Source organism: Coturnix japonica, chromosome 4 (assembly GCF_001577835.2).
Source record: "Coturnix japonica isolate 7356 chromosome 4, Coturnix japonica 2.1, whole genome shotgun sequence".
NCBI lineage: Eukaryota > Metazoa > Chordata > Aves > Galliformes > Phasianidae > Coturnix > Coturnix japonica.
Genome location: NC_029519.1, coordinates 29362071 through 29383195, shown reverse-complemented (window position 1 = coordinate 29383195; position 21125 = coordinate 29362071). Strand labels below are relative to the sequence as shown.

At 39.8% G+C, this 21125-nt stretch overlaps 1 protein-coding gene across 4 annotated transcripts in view; it reads left to right on the top strand.

Annotated features, from left to right (window-relative positions):
• Positions 1-1737: 1737 nt before the first annotated feature.
• Positions 1738-21125, top strand: part of SH3D19 (SH3 domain containing 19) — an 81457-nt gene continuing 62069 nt past the window's right edge. Inside the window, exons 1-3 of one of the 4 annotated variants that reach the window (XM_032444493.1) lie at positions 1738-1960; positions 7719-7828; positions 9428-9557. Coding sequence is in view for 2 of the 4 variants with exons in the window: in XM_015861119.2 (XP_015716605.2) it covers positions 9818-10199 (382 nt within the window). In the remaining 2 variants the exon portion in view is untranslated. Of the gene's footprint in view, positions 1961-7718; positions 7829-9427; positions 9558-9641; positions 10200-21125 lie in introns of those variants that run through there. The other 3 variants (XM_015861121.2, XM_015861119.2, XM_015861118.2) reach the window with 3 other exon arrangements.

The window sequence follows — 21125 nt, the reverse complement described above, 5'->3', positions numbered from 1 at the left end:
TCAAGCATTGAACTTTTTCAGTTCCTAACACACCAGGTGTAAGATTAGCCCACGTGAACCTGTCTGGATTCAACTAGGTTGTTTTTGTTTTTTTTTTACAAACAAGACATTTTTCATCAAGAAACAAAAGTATAAGTCCTGCTACACTTGGAAATCTCTCTTGTAGCCAACATTATGTCAATAGTGTTGGGCTTCAGTTGCAACAACTTGCAACCTGGAGAATTAATAACTAGATTCAAGTTGCCACTACTCACTAATGAGGCTGGAACGTGACCTGCACACCTAACCAGCCATGAATAATAAAAAAAAAAGCTCAAAGCTCATTTGCTGCAACTGTCTAGCTAATACATTTTCTTAAGTGCTAATCCAAAGAAGGATCATCCTGGGTGCTGCAGCAGTATATCAACATTCTGCAAATGTAAGCATCAGAGTGAAACAAGACAGTTTATTACAGAACTTCTTCATATTTGTTTTCCTTCTGCTATAAACTTTTCTGATGTTTTACTCTGGGACTGGCTGATAAATTCATATTAATCCCCCTGGAAAGCTGTACTTTGTATAATTGTGTGAGATGGGACCAAGGTTTTGTCAGCATATCTGACATTCTCATTTTGCAAATTTTTGCATTCCTTTCTCACTCTTAAATCATTGCTTTGCCAGTAAGAATTATGTACAGCATGGCTATCAACAATAGAAGATTCTGCATGCTGCTGCACAGATGAAATGCAGAGCAGAGAGTAGGTGGAACCCAACTCTTAAACACACTCTTCTGATCCAGGTAAAAGGGATGTACTGTAGATTGTAATGCCAAACTCCTGCTACAAAGTTGTCCCTGTATCTTTTGATCATCCACAGATAAGAATTTCTGCCTTGAGTTTCACAGTGTGTATAACTCAGCCCATCTGACTTGGGTGCAAAAGCCTAAAGTAAAAGGCCAAAGAGGATCCTTTACTGTGACTACAACTGTTTACTTGACAGTAGGGATGTAAGTTATGCTATGAAACACTGATTTCTTCTAAAGCAAACCCTCATTCCCTTATGAACAGGCCAGTATTTATAATGTGTCTAAGAAACAAGCATGGTATGGTTATCTTATGGTAGGATACACAACCCAAAGCTGGAACAACATACCATGGTGAAAACTCAGTAGATCATGAACAACTGTAGTGCAGTTGTTCACAGCTGAGCTGATCATCTGATTAACTCTAAGAGTGTAAGGTGGAATAATACAAAAATAGTAACGGACATTCAAAAGGTTATTTATAAGGAAGAACTCACCAACATGGATGCCTTCACAGGTAAATGCTAAGACAATCTCCACCAGGGAGCAATCTCCAAGAGATCCTGCCTTAGTGGTGGTCAGCCCTTAAATGAGGTCTAGCGGAGGTGGAGTCAAGCTCCACCCCTTCCGGGAGCACAGCTAAATTACTCTCAACTGTGCTCCCATAGCTGACCTGACACTTGCCTCAGCTGATTAATCAGAGGTTCAGGCTGTGATGACCAATTTCCCATACAAAGAGATACAGTGAATTTGCAGCCAAGGGAAGAACATACTATATGTGAAGCCACTTGCATACTTTAGGCTATGGGCCATCCTGTGGAACAAAGCTTTATCTGAGAGAGCTGCTTCAAGACTGATAGGTTGTTCCTGGCTCCAGTGCAGTGCTGAACACATGAGTTTTGTGAAGGTATCCTAGAAACTGGTTCTGACACCGTCTTCCTTATTTTCCAGACCATTGAACTCTTACTGATCTGAAATTGAATGCTGTAGAGCACCTTTAAACTGCTTCTGACATTTAAACGGCATTGAAGGAAAGGATTTCACAGCAGATATAAAAGATTCCTGTAAAACTGATGGTGAACTGATAAAGTTACTTTGAGATGAGTATTTAAGAGATTTTGTCCATGGAAGAAACTTTGTTGGCCAACTGAGCAACAAGAAGGAGCAAGGAAAGTATAGGTGAGTGTGTCTGTAGTCCTTTTTACTCCACGAATCCTTGAATGTTGCTTATGTTGCTTCATATCCTTGGAAATGTGAGAGATTCATGTAAAATGAAGTGAGGCCTGTTACAAGATGAGGAGGAGTAGCTCTTCTCTTAAGGTGTAAAAACTAGAGGAAATTATACTCAGCCATTTCCCTGTTTTTTGTGCTTTCCACACTCCTAAAGCCCTAGCAGAATATGATGTTTCCTTCGAGAATGAAGGTGTTAAAAGCAACTGTAAGGTAAGGACTGAATGGGCTGTATATCTTGGAGGAAAGAGTGCAGAGTAAGAATAAATAAATAAATAAAATAAAAAAGTTTTTATTTTATTTTATTTTCTGGGAAAAGAAACATTTTGAAAAATTTTGATTTCTTCTATGAGTTGCTACAGTCTGAGGAAGGCAGAGATTTCAGGCAGACTAGAGGAGTTAAAGTATATATTTATCATGGAAGAGTGGAAGAAACTGTGGTGATGTAAAATATTGCAGAAAAGATGTCATTGAAGTCTAAAAAAAGTTTGAATATCACACTTTTGGGAAAACAGGAGTTGATCCAGATTTTAGGTGAGAACTGTTGTCTATTGATCTCTCTTAGCAACTAGCTACAGCAAAGATCTGATTCAGGATGTAAGTTTTCTCTGAGAAACTGTCCGCGACACTCCAGATTATGCCAACAATAGCTTGTAAAAATGCTGCTAACCTTTATCAGTCCAGACTTCGTTGGGAATGCCAGATATTTGGCAGATATTTGTTTTTCACTTTTGTAACTAAAACAGGAATTTTGCTTTCTGCCATGCCATCAGATTAAAAACTTTAACTTTGTGTGTTTTTTAATGACATGAAACTTTTCATACTGAATGATGCAATTCTGTGATTACACTCGGTGAATGTGGGAAAAACTTCTGAACACTGAACATGTATATGTAAATTAATAAGGAAGTAAAAAAAAATAAATAGGGTAAGGCCTCCACTTTTTCTGACTGTATTGTTAACAAACTTCGATATCAAAGGGTTTAACAAGAATTCTATCACTGGCAGTAAAACCACCAGATTGCTTTATGGCAGCAATGTATATATAACAAAACAATTTCTGCTATTCAGAAGAAAGCATATTTTGGCAACTCCATTTTTCATCCAGCTATCTAAACAGTACTGATATCTCCTTGCTAACACAGGTGTTATTAGCTCAGAAACTACTGTTATTTAAATAAGTATGTATAAGTGGAGTGCAGTAACCCTAAAAGCCTAGCAAAATAGATTATTGCAAGCGCAAGTGTGAAATACATAAGCTTCTTAGTATAAGCCTCATTAAAAATGATCCGGAGGCCCTGATGATAGGTATGCTTGCCGTCATCTATTCTTCTATTGACATTTAGTATTTAGAGTAATGGTAATGGTATAAAATTGAAAAAGACAGGAGTGATATAATCAGATAGGAGTTTTTATTGTTCCTTAATTGCTACTGAGGTATGCACGTCCTTCTTTATCAGATTAATTGAAAAATAGGTGCCTGAGAAACTGCTGTATCTCTCACTGTGTTTGGCTGGCTGGCTTAAAATGAGCAGGTGTCATCCAACATTCTGTCAGGGGGCCTAGCCAAGCACTCAATTAAAGCTATCTAACTGTTTTTCCACTCCTCAGCTCTTATTAAAAAGAAATTGTTTTAAGAAGCTGTGAGTTGTTGAATGTATGATTGAAAGGTGTCTGTAACAGATAAAATATGTATTTTTTAAGTTGTAAGTCTGTACTATTCTATTTGTCAGAATTTAATTTTTGAAAAGCTTACACATTACAGAATTGTTTTCCCATTAACAAACACACATTAAGGTAACTAGACTTACAACCTCATTAATATTAAACTCCTTGGCACTCGACTCACAAATCAGTGATTATGATAAAACTACTTAATTATGTAATTATCCTATGGCTGAATATCAATGTGCCTTTGTGAAAACTTCTGGAAAGAATGAACTATGTCAATGGCCCTGCCTTCCCACCTGGTGCTCAATCACTGGTTCAGGCTATGATGGCATTTCCACTACAGTAACCAATTCCAGTAATCTGGGAATCTTCTGTATTTACTCCTGTGGACAAATTAGTGACTATTTCATCTTTTGAAAAATCTTTAGGAATCTCCTGCAAACTTCCATAGGTTTTTCCCTTAACTGCTCTTGGCACTGAAATGCAAACTGCAGCAGAAAAGTTGGACTCTTATCCCAGGCTACTTTTGTGTATTTTTAGATATTAGACTCACATATGTCCAGTGTGATAATATACCTTATATCATGCTGTTGCCAGGATGCTTAATGCAACATCAACACTGTCTACTAATAAAATTTGTATGTAGAGTAAACATTCATTTTAAAGCACAAACTACAAATGCATTTGGCCTTAATGGCCTACTTTTTCTAGGGAGAATTCACCTCTCAAACAGCTCTTTTCCTTTCTATATTTTCTCACTTCTTTTCCTCATTTTCTTTAATCACAGATGTGGTAGAATTAGACAACATTCATTGGTAATAAAAGAGAAGAGATGCTGTTTAGAGTTGTGTAGAGGAAATGCTGAGTCACAGCTTGAACCAGTGATGGAGCACCTAATGGGAATACAGGGTCAACCCAGAGGAGTTCAGGTGCATGCAATGTAGGTACAGAAGGGGTGGAGCCAGGATCCATCCATTCACAGGCCTCATTTAAGGTTGGCAGTGGAGGTGAGGATGTTTTGTTGGAGATACTTGTATATTTGGGACCTTCTGAAGTAAGCAGCTTTTTCTTTTGCTTCTGTGCCTATTGCTGTTGCTTTTGAGCCAATCCTTGCTTACTGTAGCTTAGGACTTTGCTACTCTGATCTCATTGCTGTGTTACCTGGTTACAAGATATTTGTTAATTAAAAAGGTAGGACAGTAAAGGGTGTTTTTTGTCTAAGCTGAAAAACATCAGAAGTAATTAAAATTATTAGTAAAACTGATTTTAAAAACTGATAACTCAAAAAATTTTTTTCTAAATAGTTTCTGTATGTTTAGCTCCTTTTTTTTTTTTTTTCCTTTTTTGTGTGTGAATTGCACCATGATTTCTGCTCTTTTGCAGTTATTTGATTTGGATTTGCTCCTTTTTTTTTGTCTTTTTTTTTTTTTTTTCCCCTCCCTTAATCTAATCCCAGAATCCCTGATTTTGCATAAAGGTAATTTCCCAGTGTTTCTCTCAGAAAGGTTTTTATTCAAGGAAATCAATAATCTTTTATTCTTATCATCTTCACTTACCACAAAACCATCAGCGTTTGGGTTGTCATCCTGCTGATATGATGGCAGCCACAAGTGTTTGTAACAGCACAAAGGAGCCCATGCTCATCTGGAGACCTTTCAGGAAGCCTGCAGGCTCCTGATATGTCGTTCTCCAGTTACCTGAGAATCCATTGGACAAGGTGAACACAAATGAAGATCAAATTATCAGATCTTACTCTCCACAGAGTTCATTTCCTTTACTGGCTCTGTTGCCAATGTTGTTCCTCTGCTGAGCAAGATCCTTGTTATTTTTATTCAAAGCAAAACTAATGTTGTTGTGTCTAAAGGTTACATTTTCCCTTTTGCAAATTCTTCTTTTCATCCCTTGCGTTTTTAAAAAATCTCTTGTCTGCATTCTTTTGTGGTCTGAGGTTTCTGTATCTCTGCCAAACACTGATACATTCATTGCAGGCTTCAGCTGCTTTGCAGAACCTGAATAGACACTGAGGCTACATAGGCAGCTTCAATTAAGCAGTTCTATAGAGCTGATATTTTTTGTTGAAAAACAGTGTCTATTTGCGAGGACACACAAAGCAGCAATTCCAAGGATGCAAATCAGAACAAAATACTTAAAAAAATAATAACTATTAAGGCAACTAACTGTAAGTGTTCTGCAGGGAATACAAAGAACCATTTACCCAGTTGCTTCCTTCTGCTCTACCATTGCAAAATTCCAAGTATGCACATTACAGCAATGGTGCATATGGTGAAGTAGAATCTCAGTGAGAGATTCTAACAGCTAAATTGCAGACTTCTTGAGACAATAAGATTTCTTTTCTAGGAGAAATATAGCTATGAAATACACAAAAGTCTTCTTATTCCTACGCATATACACACAGCAGAGGTTCTCACTGCAGTACAAGAGTGCATTTTTTCCTTTCATCCTGTTTCTAAAACACAAGGATATTGTACTTCATACAGGACTTCAGTACAGAACACATGATGATGGACTCTCTTATTTTTCTTTAAGTTTTGGAGGGTTTTTTTTCCTCTATTTGCTTTTTCTTCCTCTCTCTTTTTTTTCTTTCTTTTTTTTTTTTTTTTTAAATGTTTATTTATTTATCTGTTAAGAAGTAGAAGTTTTTTGTTTTCGTTTTTTTATTTTCTTCTGGAGAGAATTTCCTGCATGGCTTTAGTTTTTGCTGCATTTGAAACTGTTAAGTTCAGTCCCCACCCCCATTTCCTTCTTTCCTTGGGTGTGGGAACCTGGCAGAACTTTTTTTGTGTTCCAATCTGAGCCAAATTATCACAAATTACGCTGTCTGGCCCAAGCTATTATTAGATTGGCCAGCAGCTCCAGCTGTTTTGGTTATTTCAACAACTGGCTTTGCTGCTTGTCTCAAACTCCAGCAGCACAGCTCTCTCCTCCTAGAAAATGCTTACCCAGGTATGTGTCCCTGGGACTGCTCAGATGGAACTGCCCAGGAGCACTCTGTCAGAGCCCCTTTTGTCTCCTGTAGGTGTGTTAAATCCTGCCTCCTTCCCAGTTACTTCCATTATTTGTACACCTTTATCAAATACCAAGACACTGCTGAGATGTTGCTTTGATAGAGCAATGCTGAAGCTGTTGATCACTTGAGAACACCAACATAAACTGGAAGTGAGGAAAAGCTCATGCTCACAGTATGAATGAGTGCAGTTGGGCAAGTACTCACTAGAAAATAGTTATTTGTAAGGAATGAAGGTCTCCATCTCTGTGCCCTTAGTCTTTGCATATTAAGATTTTGCTGTTGAGAGAAGAGAATGAAAGTGTACTAGCCTGAACATAGTTGCATATTATCCCATGTATTCTTGTTCCACTTGCATTTAAAGCAGAAAATAAGTTCCTCTAATTTGAATATTTGTGGTGTTTGTACACAGGCAGTGTGAATATACCAATGTCCTGAGGAGTTTCTACCTAATGGTAACCTGCCTCCTTATTAAAGTAACATACATTATTGCATGAGGGTTTCTTGCAATAAGAAGTTCAGAAATCTGATACAAGCATTTTATACAATGTTGCTTTGTATTTCAATTTTATTCAAATACTGACAGTTTTTGCTTGTTTCCAGCAGTACTGATTGGAAACTCTTTCTAGTAGATTCTGGCAGTATGTTTGTTATTACTACCTGAATCATGTATCAGCATGTGAATTGTATCACAGTTTGATCTCTTCCATTCTGGTTAAATCTGTTCTGGGTCAGTTCTAGGCATTTCTTAATCACCCCTGATAGCTCTGAGCAGGAACTTCAATCCTTGCTAGTATTGCCCACTGGCAGAGTTTGGTATATTGCCAAGCTGGCATTTCAGACACCTCATTGTTCTGCATAATCAAAGTAAAGGGTTTTCATTTGTAAGTAGAATGTTCTCTGGGCTTTTAAAAACATGTCTCGGGCATATTAAAAACAGGGAGGATTGTTTCTAATACAATCGTTATCCATTTTCTATGGTGTCCGTATCTGTCTCCTATATAATTTTAGGCTCCCAGCTGTTACTGTGTGTAGTGACAGTGCAAGTCATGGCCTGTGATTGAGCACCTGGTGGAAGGCAAAGCAACCCAGTGGAGCTCAGATATCTGCAATGTACCTCAGTGAGTAGGAGTGGAACCAGGATCCAGCCCTTCCCAGACCTCATTTAAGGGCTGTCAGTGGCGACAAGGGTATCTCACTGGAGATCCCTGTGTACCCGAGGCCTTCCGCTTTTTTTCCCTTTTGTTTATGTGTCCATGTCTGCTGCACTTGGGCTCTTCCTCACTTGCTGCAGCCTGGGACTCTGCTTCTGTGCTATTACTGCTGTGCTTTCCATTGCATTATGCTGCTACACCGTGTTTCTCTGTGGAGCTTCATTTCTAGAAAACTTACTTTGGCTGTGTGATACAGATCTTGCTAAACTTGGGTTTTGCTGTTCTTTGTCGCTTTGTGGGTAGTGGTATTTAGGCACTGAACACAGGTGTGGCATTATAGCTCTAAGCAGACAATTAGAATACAAACAACATATCCTGTTTGTTTTATTTGAGAGATTTTTGTCTCACAGGCACATTCCAGCAACTTTACTCCTTTCTGGTGTCCCTCATACTTCTCTGTGTTGGAACTACTTTTTTCGTCTCAGAGGTAAGGCCTTCTGGTAAACTTCTTTAGAGCATCTGCAGCAGAAGTGCACCACAGAAGGCTTACATACCCAGCTTAGATAAAACGCAAGGCATCGATCTGGCACTGGAATTTGTGAGATCTTTTAGCCCACACACACTCCTCCCATGCAGAGCTCATCTGAAGTATGTGGCATGAGAGCACATACTTGTGGTGGCAGGTTTGACTTGTCTGTAATGCACTCCTACTGTACATTCAGTTTTATGCCTGGCCTTAGGTCCTTTTATAGCACGTGCTTCTTACTACTATTATGACATTTGAATACTGCATGCTTGGGACGAGGAGCAGGAACGCAAAATCTCTTAAGGATCAAGGAGTGAAACAGGAAGAAATGCATAGCCAATCTTTTGTTTTTATGTACTATATACATTTTCTTTCTTTCTTCCTGCCTGATACTTCGTTCAGTGCACAGAGTAGACAGTGCTTGGTGAGTCAACACAGATATTGCTCAATGTTGGCATTACTTAGTGTTTGATCTTCCTGCTCTAATGTACTGTTGCATCCTTTTTTTCTTTTTACTGTCCATTATCCACCTGCTCTGAAGCTGAATTTTACTTCCTCATATGCTCTTTCCTCAGTAAGGCTCACTGTGGAGTCCCTTGTAAAAAGATTTATGAACTAGTTTTACAGTAACTTGTATTACAAGAAGAAACAACGTTAGTTAATTCTAGATACAAACAAGTGTGGCCCAGGGGAAAATAAAGTTGAAACTGTAACTGAGTTCAAAGTGTCCAACCTGAAGCACAGCCAGATGGTACATATCACTTCGGTACTGGAAGTGTGTACTTACTGCTTTCAAGTGCATCCGTAAGATCACTTCTTTAGAGTTTTAAGAGAGCCCCTTGTGAACCTCATGCCAAAATCCTCATCCTCCAGGTCATAAGTTAGAGCCCGCCATTGTTTGAATGCCTTCCTTCACACAGCTGTAAAGTGATAGACCCCCCAGAGCCCAGATCTGCAGGGTTGGGCTGCATTTCTTTCCCCTAGGTGTTTTGTTTGTTTGTTTTGTATTTTAAATCTCCTATGCTTTTCTTACTGTCCAGGTCTTCTCAGGATGGAGCAGGACACCTGCCTTGGCTGCACCCTACAACTTGCAGGATGCAGGAGCCCTCCCGCGATGACACCTGCACCTCCACACGCTGCTGGAGGTCTCGGCTTGTCAGCTCCATCGCAGTAAGCAGCCTTTTTGCCTTCTTACACTTGGCTTTTAAATGGAAGGAAGACCCCGATCTTGTTCCCCTCAACTTGTATCGCGGTGCCGCTCAGGACCCACGCAGGCCTGCCCGGTGCGATCCCGGCCCGCTGTAGCCTCGAGGTACCCGGCGCGGCGCTGCCCGCCGGCGGCCGCGGGTTCCTCCCCTCGCCGTCTCCTCCGCCCCCTTTTGTGGTGGTGCCAGGCGGCCGTGGGGCTTCCTGCTGACGCCGAGCCGCGGATGGGCAGGAAGGGCAGCCGGCGCCTCCGCTGCCTTTCCTCCTCCCGCCGCCGTCTCCATCTCCTCGGCAGCCGGCTGCCTCCTCGCCCCCTCTCGCCCCACCGGCAGGAGCGCGGCAGCTCGGGAGCCGAGCGCAGGTGCGGGGCAGGCCCGGTGGGGACGGGCACGGGGACAAGCGGCCGCGCTGAGGGAAGACGTCGGCCTCCCTCGCCGTCCTGGGAAGGGGCAGTAAGGCCCCCGGCTGGCCATGGTAGCCCCCGGCCTTTGAGCTGCGTCGGCCGCGCCCCCTCGCCGATGGCTGAAGCCTGGAGGCTGGAGGAGGACGAGGAGGAGCTGCGGGATCTCGGCAGGCGGCACCGCCGGGCCCTGGGCTCGGTAGCAGGTGAGGGGCGGGCGAGGGTCTGCGGAAGACGAGGCCCTGGGCTAAGGCGTCGGTCGTCTGGGGACTGCTAGGCCGAGCAGCCATAGCCTCCCCGCTGGAAGGGAGCAGGTGCTCCCGGCTGTGGGTTGCGAGGGGACAGCCAGGGTGTTCCACGCTGAGCAATTGATGCTGAGGACCCGGTGTCCTCTCAGTGACCAGCCCTTGCCTAGTTGATGGGATTAGATTCCTGAGATGTGTTGGCTTGTGTTAGCAGCTCTGTTGGAGCGTGCTTATCCAGTCCGTTTCACCCAAAATGAATTCAGTAGGGGCGCATCTGTACCTTGCTTTGTGTGAACCAGAACTATGTGTTCAGAGGGTGGTGAAGTGCACTCTGAAAGACTGTTCTTCCAACCTAATGGTAACATAGACACGTGTTGCCCACCAAACTCATCCAGATGTTTAACATACTACGAAACAAAATGCGTGACTGATTCATCTTGTAAATCTCAGGGTGGAGGAACACCTAGATTTAAAAGTTGCCCACGTGTAACTATTTCCGCATAGGTAAGGATGGCAAGCCTTGGCAAACAGGAGCTAAGAACTAGTGCATACAGGAGTGTGGAAACAGGAGCTTAGGAGCAAACTTTATAGGTGGCTATCACATTTTCCATGATCACTAAGGTGGTAAATGTGACCTTTTTTCCTCTTCTCTGTAAAATTTCCTCCAGAGTGAATTGTTTTCATAAGGTTTGTTTCCAGGAAAAATTCCAGTTACCCTTGATATTTCAAATTGGATTCCAAATATACAGACATTTAGTAATTATCACAGAACCTTAATGCTTTAATAACTTTTACAATTCACGTGGTTTTGCATCCATTTGAACAGCAGGAGCATTGCCTTCTATATGAGAAAAACACAGCAATTTTAGGATCCTGCTGCAGAGGAAAGCTCACAACATGCTGGCCCTGTGGCTCCCCACAACCCCAGCTGTGTGAGTGCATTCCTGGGCAGGTGCTGGATTAGCAGCTGCCACTGTGGCTTGGCATGTGTGCAGGATTTTGCCTCATTGAGGGCAGGGTGCAAAACCAGAGTTGGTTCATGTACAACTTCTTCAGTAGCAAAATACGAGCTGCTAGTTCTGGTGTCTGTTCTTTAAAGGCTTTTTTTGGAGATTTTTATTGGTGGAAAACATGTATTTTTGCAGTTTGTGTGTGTGTATATATATATCTTTGTTTTCTTGTTGTGAAGCTAAGCTTGTTCCCAGAGTTTCTCTAGGTAAAATACTACTAATGAGTAGTAAATAACACTTCTCTCCTTAGTGTTTAAATTTTCATTACGATTTTGTCCTGAGATCCTCCCTCTGAAAGCAGCCAGGCACTGTCCTACCTTACTAGTGTAAAGAATGTGTAAATGATGAATGTTCTGCTGTGGCTGTCGCTCCTCCCTTCCATCTGTTCAAAAGACTCTTCACTGGAAAGCAGATGTAAAGCCTGCCAGCAATGTTTTTAGTGCATCCATGAGGAATATCTTGTGAGGTGGATAAGTTTGTTGTCCTTCCCTTGCTTGTTGGAAATACTTGTATTTTTTGCGTATTATGTGCAGTTACAATGACAAAATGTTAGCATAGTTCAGCATTAATTAACTTACTGAGTGTTTTTTCACTCATCAAAAGGAGCTGATGCATTTTAGCTGGCTGTCAATTTAAGCATTTCAGTCTGTTAAGCTAATGGTTATTATGTGCAAGTTACATTTCTGGTAGGTTCAGCATATACATGAGAGTAGGGGCAGTTGCTCACCTTTGCCTTGCACAAACAAGGCTTGTGTGCAAAGCAAGAGATAGTTTGTTGAAAGGTAAAAGTTCGGAAATGCTTCAGACTTATAAAACACTTAGACGTGTAATTAGCAGTGCTTTACTAAAGGACCAGAATACAGGATGCCATTGAATTGAAGGGGTATTTTCCCAGGAATTTAGTCACAGTTATGCTACTCCAGACACAAGAGGGTGAAGCAGGATAATCTAGCAGCTTGCTTCTGCCGGAGGGATCACTACTTTTTTGGATTTGCAGTTCTGCTCTCTCTGGGGTGTCAAGCTCTACTATTTGTCTGACCTGCTGGTGAGCAAAGTCCCCATTGTGCTTTTGTGGCAGCTTGGGCTGATCTCCCTGGTGGCTGTGGAAGCTGAGTTTGGAGCTCTCGTGTTCACTAGGACCTGCACCAACCTGTTCTAGTGCACTGGCCCAGCTGAAAGCTGTTTTTCTTCTCTCTGGTGGATGACTTTCTGCTGATTCAGCTGGCTGAAGTGGTTCTGTACAGAATCTGATGAATGTTGGAGCTGGCATAAAAGAGAGTGGGAACATGTGGCTGGAGGGAGGTAAGATTCTGTGCCAGCCAGGAGTTAGTTTGGCTTAGATTGCTGCAAAACTGTAGCTTGAGCTGCTGGAGTTCTGCTTGTGGGGTGTGTGTGTGTGTGTGTGTGTGTGTGGATCAGAGCGTTTGGATTTATTTTTTGCTGGTTTAATAAGCTGAAGAAGCTTGCTGAAGCAATAGGCAAGTGTCAGCACTGACAATAAAGCAGGGAAGCTGTGGCTAGGTGAAGTGGGATCAGAACCATGCTTGAACATGATAGTCATCTTAGCTTACCTACATTGTATGATGGCCTGTTCACACCATTGCATGTCATGCCAACAGGTGAGTTATCTCTGAGTTCAAGGAAGCTTTTTTTGTTTAGCATATTCTGGAAAAACTTGGATAAAACAGGAGCAGAACACTTTGAGGATTTTCTAAATAGAATGGTTTTCTCTGAAAAAATGGTGGTTGCCTGGTTTTTATTTCTTTTCACTGTTCAAGTAACGAGAAAAAACAAAGATATATTTTTTAAAAATTAAAAAGAATAAAAATAGCACACAGATTAATGAAATGGAATTGCCTGGCCACCTGTGGGGAAACTCTTTTTTAACTACAATATAAATAATTAAAATTTGATTGTTTTTTCTTTCCTTTTGTTGCATATTTATGCTGTATACATTCTTATTCTGGCAAGTCATAGAGTAGACTGAATTTTAACAGTATTTTTTTAGTTTAGATATTTTTTTTTTAACTTTTTAGACAAAAAGTTAAAATGCAAACATTAAAAAACAAAAACCTAAACAAACTTAGAGTTTCTTTTCCTTAAGACTTTAAGACTTTATCTGATTTTAACTTTGGACCTTAATCTGGTATACTTTCCTGTGTTGACTATTTTGTGTATACATAGTAAAATAAGTGGACTTCCAGGAAACTTTATAGTGAGTCCAGTAAATCTTAGTTATAATGTGCAATGGTTAATTTTATGTCTGTGAAGAAAAGGCTTGCTCTGTTAAGAGTGAGAGAGAATCTCAGTATTCTGGTGTTACCTGAAGTACACGTGAAATTGAAACACATTCAGCATCAATCTAGTTTCACTTTGAATTCTAGTCAGTGTTCCTTGAGAAAGAATAGTCTGTAATGGGTGTAGCAGATGTTTCCTTACTAAAAAAAAAAAAAAAAAAAAAGGAAAAAAAAAAGAAAAAAGAAAAAGTAAAACTGCCAAATATAGAAGTCAGTAATAAAATTTAAGTTCATAATGAAGAGCTATTGTGTTTTTTAATTTAATGTGCAGTTAAAACTACAGATGGTCAATAATACTGAAAGACATTAACCTAATTCAATATTACTCTATTTTTATGGCAAATGTTTGTCTGTGCTTTGCTCCTGTGCAGTGGCTATAAGTTTTGCTACACTGGCTGAAGCATCTGATTTTTTTCTTTCTTTTTTTTTTTCTTTTTTTCCTGTTTCGTCACAAAATTTCAAGTGTTTTCTGGAACTCTTTCATCTCTACTGGGCAAATTTAGGTTATGGGTGTGGTTATCTATTTTTGGTTGGTCAACTGAACGAATGGTTTGGTCTTTAGCCAAAGCAAGATCCAGTTCACAGTTTGATCAATTCTTTATACTCCCACAACTCCCACATCAGACTGGTGCTGACTTGTTTTGGAAGCTGAGAACAATGAGCTGTGTCAAATGTGACAAATTAAGGTTGAACATTGCCCTTCTCAACATGCTGAGAAGTTATGGAGGTATGTTTGTGTAGTGAGGCAGATGAAATGCAGAGAACAGTATTTCGTGAGCACTGGGCATTTTTTCAGATAATAATTTGGTACAAGATTGTTGTTGTTCTCACATTACTATGTAAAATGTATTCAGTCTTTAGGATAAATGAGAAGGTCTGAGACTCTTCACGAGACTCAGCCTGAAACTGATTAAATGATGATCTCCCTTAGGATTCACTGGATTGTAATATGTACAGCTTGGCAGTAACAACTCCCATGAGATACTGTGACCCTGGGATAGAGAGAAAGTGTGATACAGGAAAAAGTGGCCCTAGGAGTTAGGTGCTGTATTACTATAAGCTTAAATTAAACCTTACATTTATGAAGTGGAAAGATCTGCGGCTGCTTGCAGAAATCAGAATTGGTCAACTGGAAACTGTCATCTGCGTTCTTGTGTACTTCGGTGCTCATCTGGATGTTGTTCCACTTTTCTGTAGTGAGAGTAACCATTTATTCTCATACTCAGAAGGGAAGAAGAATAATAGAACACATCAATTGTGTTAAGTGTGTAAAGTATACCTGTGGTCTCCTAGCCTGTCTGTGTGCACACAAGAAGCCCTTAAAAAGAGAAGGAAGTTTTGGGAGTGTTTATTTAATCAGGTGGATCGCAAGTTCAAGAGGTGGAGGGGTTGGTCGCCAGCTGGATTAAGAACTCTTTGTTCTTCCTCTTGGGATTTGGTCTCTTCTAGTTTTTGCAGTCCCAATTCAGACTCAAGGGCTTCCATCTTTGTAATTGAGGCACCACCACACTAAAACAGTTTAAAGAACATGAATAATGTAATTCTTATGTAATAATCTCATTATAGAGCTGGTATATCATGTAAGGACTACCTGGTTAATTAGATGACCTGATTAGGTTGTTTCTGTAGCTCATTGAAGTTATTGTACTTGTTTCCACTAAATTTAATGGTCTGCAAATCTAGCTTGATAGGGTAAGTATAAGACAGTAAGTTTTTGTGAAGATAATAATGTAGCCTGTATGTGGAAATGCGTTTTCTTAAAATTCAGTGTACTGTCAGTAGCAAAACCTACTTGTAGTTTGGGCAAGAGTGTCAGCTGAACCAAAATGAAGGTTGTCTTCTGAAGAAGCAACCCTTCTAAAAATAAATGCTACTCTAAGGAAAATAACTGAATAACTTGTGATTCTCGACAGGGCGTAGTGTTTTCCTAGCTAAGGAAACTGTAGAGTGACAAATAACAATGAGCAGTTATGTGATGGAATGAGCCTTCTTTGCTTAGAGAGGCACAAAAATGAATCATTGCTTAAGGAGTGATGAGATTACAGCTAAAGAGAGCAACCCACCGAGTTATGATTGTCCAAAGACCATGCTATTTACTTCATGTTGTAATCAATCATTTCCTGTTAAGGTAACAAATAATAAAACATGATTGTTGCGTAACAAAAGGGTATGGACAGCAAAGGGCAGGGTGAGTCACAGCGTCATTGCAAAAACCTGAGCAACTTGCCTAGTGGGGAGGGGTGTCCCTGCCCATGGCAGGGGCTGGAGTTTTAAGGTCCCTTTGAATCCAAACCATTCTGTGATTCTTAATAAGTTTTTACCACAGCAGTTTTTGTTTATGGATGAAATAGGCTTAATATTTGTAAGTAACATTGTTAATAATTAACTTTCGACAGTATAGCCTTGACTTAAAATCTGGAAGAAGTGGTGTTGACCTTCTCTCTGTATAGGTAGTGTGATGCTTTTATTTTGGAAGTATTTAAATCCACTGGGCACATTTAATTGATGCGGGAATCTTGCTGAGGCAGAATCTATCCAGCAAGGCTTTCTTTGGCCATGTTCTGAACAATATCTACCAGAAAGGATGTACAGCCTCTGCAGGCAACCTGTTCCAGTACTGCACTACATCCTAGCAATGGAATTTTTCCTTATATTTATTCTGAACCACCTAAGCTTCAGTTGTGATCATTGCACCTTGTTATATTGTCTGCTAATACAAGGAAAAACCTGCACTTGTGAGTTTTCTTACTGCCCTTCAAACAGCTGTGTGCTGCTGTTAGGTAACTCATTTGCCTCCTCTGTACTGGACCAAAAAAGCCTAGTTCCTTCAGTATTCTCACTGGGCAGTTCTGCTTCATGTATCCAGTATTTTAAACTGATGAAGCATCAGCCAAATTGCTAGCTGAAGTTTTTGCTCTTCTCATGAAAAACAACATGTACCAAAGTTACAGAAGCATTCCAACTGTGGCTTTGAGAAGACAATTTATCATCTGTTTGTCTGTGGTTTATGCTTGGCAATCATCCTTCTCCTCAGTGAAGGACAAAAATAATTTTCTAGGGCAAACATAGATTTAGTAGATGATAGCATGCAGCAGGACAACTGCATTTATTTTCCCGGTGCTTTATAAATTTTGGAAGACAGAGTATTTTATGGATATCAATATCTTTAAGTTGATTATCTGATGTGGTGCTGTGTTACGCTAACTGACTCAGGTGGAGTTGTAAATTAGCAGCTTTTTATGGGTTGGATGTGGGTATTCTAAAAGCATCAGTTCGATGTTTTGACTTGAGATCTGGGGATATCTGAACAAGACTTAATGGAATTCTAAATAAGATGCTTCAAAGATGAACTTTATTGGTCTGTATTTTTTTTTTGTTGTTGTTGTTTTGTTTTTTTTTTTTTTGCATACAGAACAAGAAAAATCTATTTTTGTTTCTTGTGGCTGTATGTAGCTGTGTTTGGGACCAGCCTGAGGGGCTGGATGACAGTAAGGCTTGAAGTTATTTGCCCCACTGCCCAAACTGAAAGAAACACAAGGTGATACTTCTATAATTTTGATGTCCAAAGGAAAGTTATGATGTATCACACAAAAAGTTTGTTTTGTTTGGAAATCTATTTCTTACAATTGCCTGTAAGGGTCTTCAAGTAAGTATGCAAGAAATCTCTTCTGGAATTTAATTTTTAATACCAAGAAGGATTCCTACTCCTTTGCATCCAGTATCTTAGGAACTTACTGGGAGCTGCAGATGAAAATCCCTGTCAAATTAATTCCTTTTTAAAACTGCTTACACTTTTGACCTTCAAATGTTACATTGTAGCAAGGAACACAACTTAATTATGCATTATTTAAAATCAATTACTACCTGTTACATGCTGGCTGATATTTTTACTGGATATTCATTGGTTCTTGGGTTGTGATGATGAATGTTCTGTAAGTATTTTGCTTTTTTTAATGTGACTTTGAACATGGTGATTTATATTCCGAAAACTGTAAGTAAATTTCAGGCACTTTGTTTCCTACAGTTTTTTCTGATGCATTCTCCTAGACAGGATACTGTATGCATGAAATAAGCTATTAGTTGTTGTTTTTTCTTCAGCTACAGCATTTTATTTCTATATGTAGGAGACAGCTAAAATTAAATGTAAATTGTTTTCTTGAGATGATAGATTTATATTCATCGTGCACTGTGTCTTGCATTAAAACCCAAGCAGTCAATATCACAGATCAACACATGAAAATTGATTCAGGTTGTGCACATCTGTGTTAAATCATTTACAAGATTTTTTTGAGTGAACAGAGTGCTTTGGTGTTATTTATTATTAAAATATTGTTTGCTCTTCCTGTGTGAGTGATGGGACATAAAAGCCTGGGAACAAACTCAGCATTTTGATAACTTTCACATAATAAATTGTTCCCTCAGTGTATTGTATTCATTTTATGATTGTCTGCACTGTAAATCTGCAGTATAGAGACTACTAGAAATGATGGGATTTGGGATCAAGGTAGAAGTTTGGGGAAAATCTGCCTTTTTACCTAGTACTTGGAAAATGGCATTATCAGGTGCCATGATTATCTCATGACAAGTTCTGCAAGCATTGTGATTTGACAAAAGATTGTGAAAATTTTGGGTTGATGGTTGGGTCTGGTGATCTTGATGGTCTCTTTCAAGACTTGTCTAGAACTTTCTTGAAGGTCTAGATGATTATAAGTATGTCTTCAAAAAGTGATCTCCAAAGTGGAATGATGAAGCTCACCAGAGAATAGAGCACTGGAGTGGAAGGTGCCTGCTGTAGTCCAACACCTGTTTGTTTAAGCACGACAAGACAATGCTTGGAGAAGTGGTATTGCTGAGAGATAAGATGGGGTAGTGGTGCAGACCTCATGTTTCCAGCACTAGTAGGTACAGGGAGTAGAACTCTTTCTCCAAGCTACTGAAGATTGGAACGGTCACTGGTGACTTTGGATTCCTGGGCAAAATGACCTGGCTTTTTTTCTGTGGTAAACACAAAAACTTTGTTTTCACCTTTTCTGGTTGCTGATGGCTTTGTCATCTTCTCATCACTGGTTAAAAGATGCCTTATGGCTTTTGAAGCCTTCTATTGGTCAGTTGAGAGGAATTACTACGTTACCTTGAGCAGCAATAGAGAAAGTGTAGAATTTTTCTTAAGAAGACTGAGGACTATATGCACTAACCTGATGTCAAGGCTAGAAGCTGCTAAAAAGGACTTTTTGTAATTGGTTTTTTTCCTATTGTGTATTTTCTGAAAGACTGAAGGAGGAAGTACAATTGCTAAACGTTCTGAAAAACAGATGAGAGGGCTTTGTGAATTACTGTAATTTCTCAGAAGCCCAGAGACAGGTGCAGCCAACTCTTAGCTGAAGTACCAGGGCCACTTGTGAAGAATGAGAGGTGTATGCTTGTAATATGAATGGTTATTTTTAAGGCATTGCTTAAATTGTGACTTACAGCTCTCATTTTGCTCACAAAGAGACATGGTATTTTTATTATGATTTATGTATGTTCACATTTAGCAGACTGTGTCTGATTAATCCATGTTTTTCAATTTTTAAATAAATAACACACCAACCTATGTTGTGAACCATGGTAACTTTTTCTGAGCACACATATGTTTCTTACAAAATGGTATAAAATCCCTGTGCTCCAAGAGAGTTGCCTGGCTCTCCTGTGGATGGTGTTCATTTCTTCTAACATGCTATTTCCTTCTTATTCCCCTTTTTCATTCTCTGTGTTCCCTCTTTACAAATTGTTATCTTCCGTGGTTCTGAAAGAGAAGAAATCTAAATGTTCCCCACTGGTTATGCAAGCGGGCCTGTGATAAGAAGGTAATAATTGGAGCTCTTCAGCCTGCAGAAGAGAAGACTCCAGGAAGACCTTACAGCAACCTTTCAGTACCAGAATTGGGCCTAAAGGAAAGCTGGGGAGAGACTTTTTACAAGGGGTACATAGGAACTGGACAGGGCAAAATGGCATTAAACTGGAAAAGGGTGAGTTTAGATTAGATATCAGGAAGAAATCCTTTACTGTGAGGGTGGTGAGGTGCAGGAATGGGTTACCCAGTAAGGATGTGGATTCTCCCCTTCCCGGAAGCATTCAAGATCAGGCTGGATGGGGCTGTGAGCAACCTGGTCTATGGGAGGTGTCCCTGCTTATAACGGGGTAGTAACTACATGACTTTACAGGTCCCTTCCAACCCAAACCATTCTATGATTTTTCAGATATTCCTGTTCTTCTTGTAGTCACTGAGGACTAACCTTCCTAACTAACCAGCCCAGTGCTCCAGAGACAGAATTTCTGATGCACTTGCACTGTTTGAAGTGGGCTTCCATTTCATCTTCCAATCTCAAATTATTATTGGACTCTAAATTAGAGTTGGTCAGATTGGTCTGCACATGCTCATTTTCCCATGGACCATGCCTGGCACAGAAGTCTTGTTCACTGAACTATCAATTTCCAGCACAGATGCACCTTCTGTAGGTTGTGAAATCTCAGTGTGTGGAATCCAACTGCATGCTCTCTGAGAGCATAGTGACAACTTGGCAAGGTGGTCCTTGAGGACCAAATTATATTTATGGACCCTTTAATCTTTATGGTGAAGTGAAAAAGACCATTTTTTGGGAATAATCTGCTTTGTGGTATTTTCAAAAAATCCTATCTATGTGAGAAGCAATTGCCGTACTTACTTTCAGATAATCTTTAATTTTCATTTCAATGTTTAGACAGAAGCACCAATGTCAGTGGAGGAAAATATTTGATTAATAGAATCATAGTATGGTTTGGGTTGGAAGGGATCTTTAATACCATGTAGTTCTAACCCCTCTGCTATAAGCAGGGACACCTCCCATAGACCAGGTTGCTCACAGCCCCATCCAGCCTGATCTTGAATGCTTCCTGGCAGGAGCATCCACAGCCTCACTGGGCAACCTGTTCCAGTGTCTTGCTATGCTCACAGTTAAAAATTTCTTCCTGATATTTACTCTAATTTCTGGACTAATTTCAAATGTATTTTTGTAGAAAATGCATGCCATGAAATAATAGCTTCAAGATTTTTCTCATTAGGTGTCTTTATTTGGAGTAGGTAAACAATTTTAACGAGGGACTAAAAAGTATTTGATAAATGTCTGAGTATTAGTATCTTAAGAGGTGAGTATTTTTACTTGCCTGGTGTAGTTGTCTTTTTATAGATTTGTTCTTTCATGATTTAGTGTGTTACAGTCTTTCACTTCAGTGTTGTTCTATGTCTTTTCACCCCCTATTTTCCAAATCCCTCCGCGAATATAGATCTGTGCATTTCTTTCTACTAACAATAATGCTTAAATTCCAGATTAACATGTTAAGGTTTTGGAAGCTGAGCTGTCAGCATTGCTGTCAGTGAGTTCATGTAATCAGCAAAGTTTTTTTTTTTTTTCTCAGCTTATTTTAAACCTGAATTAGTTGCTGCTGCTACAGAAGTGGGAATATCTTTAGCCTGTACTGCTCAACAGCACCTTATTGTGAATTCATGTCTCACTCACATTAAATGAGACTTAACTTACAAGTGCATAACCCATAAGATTATC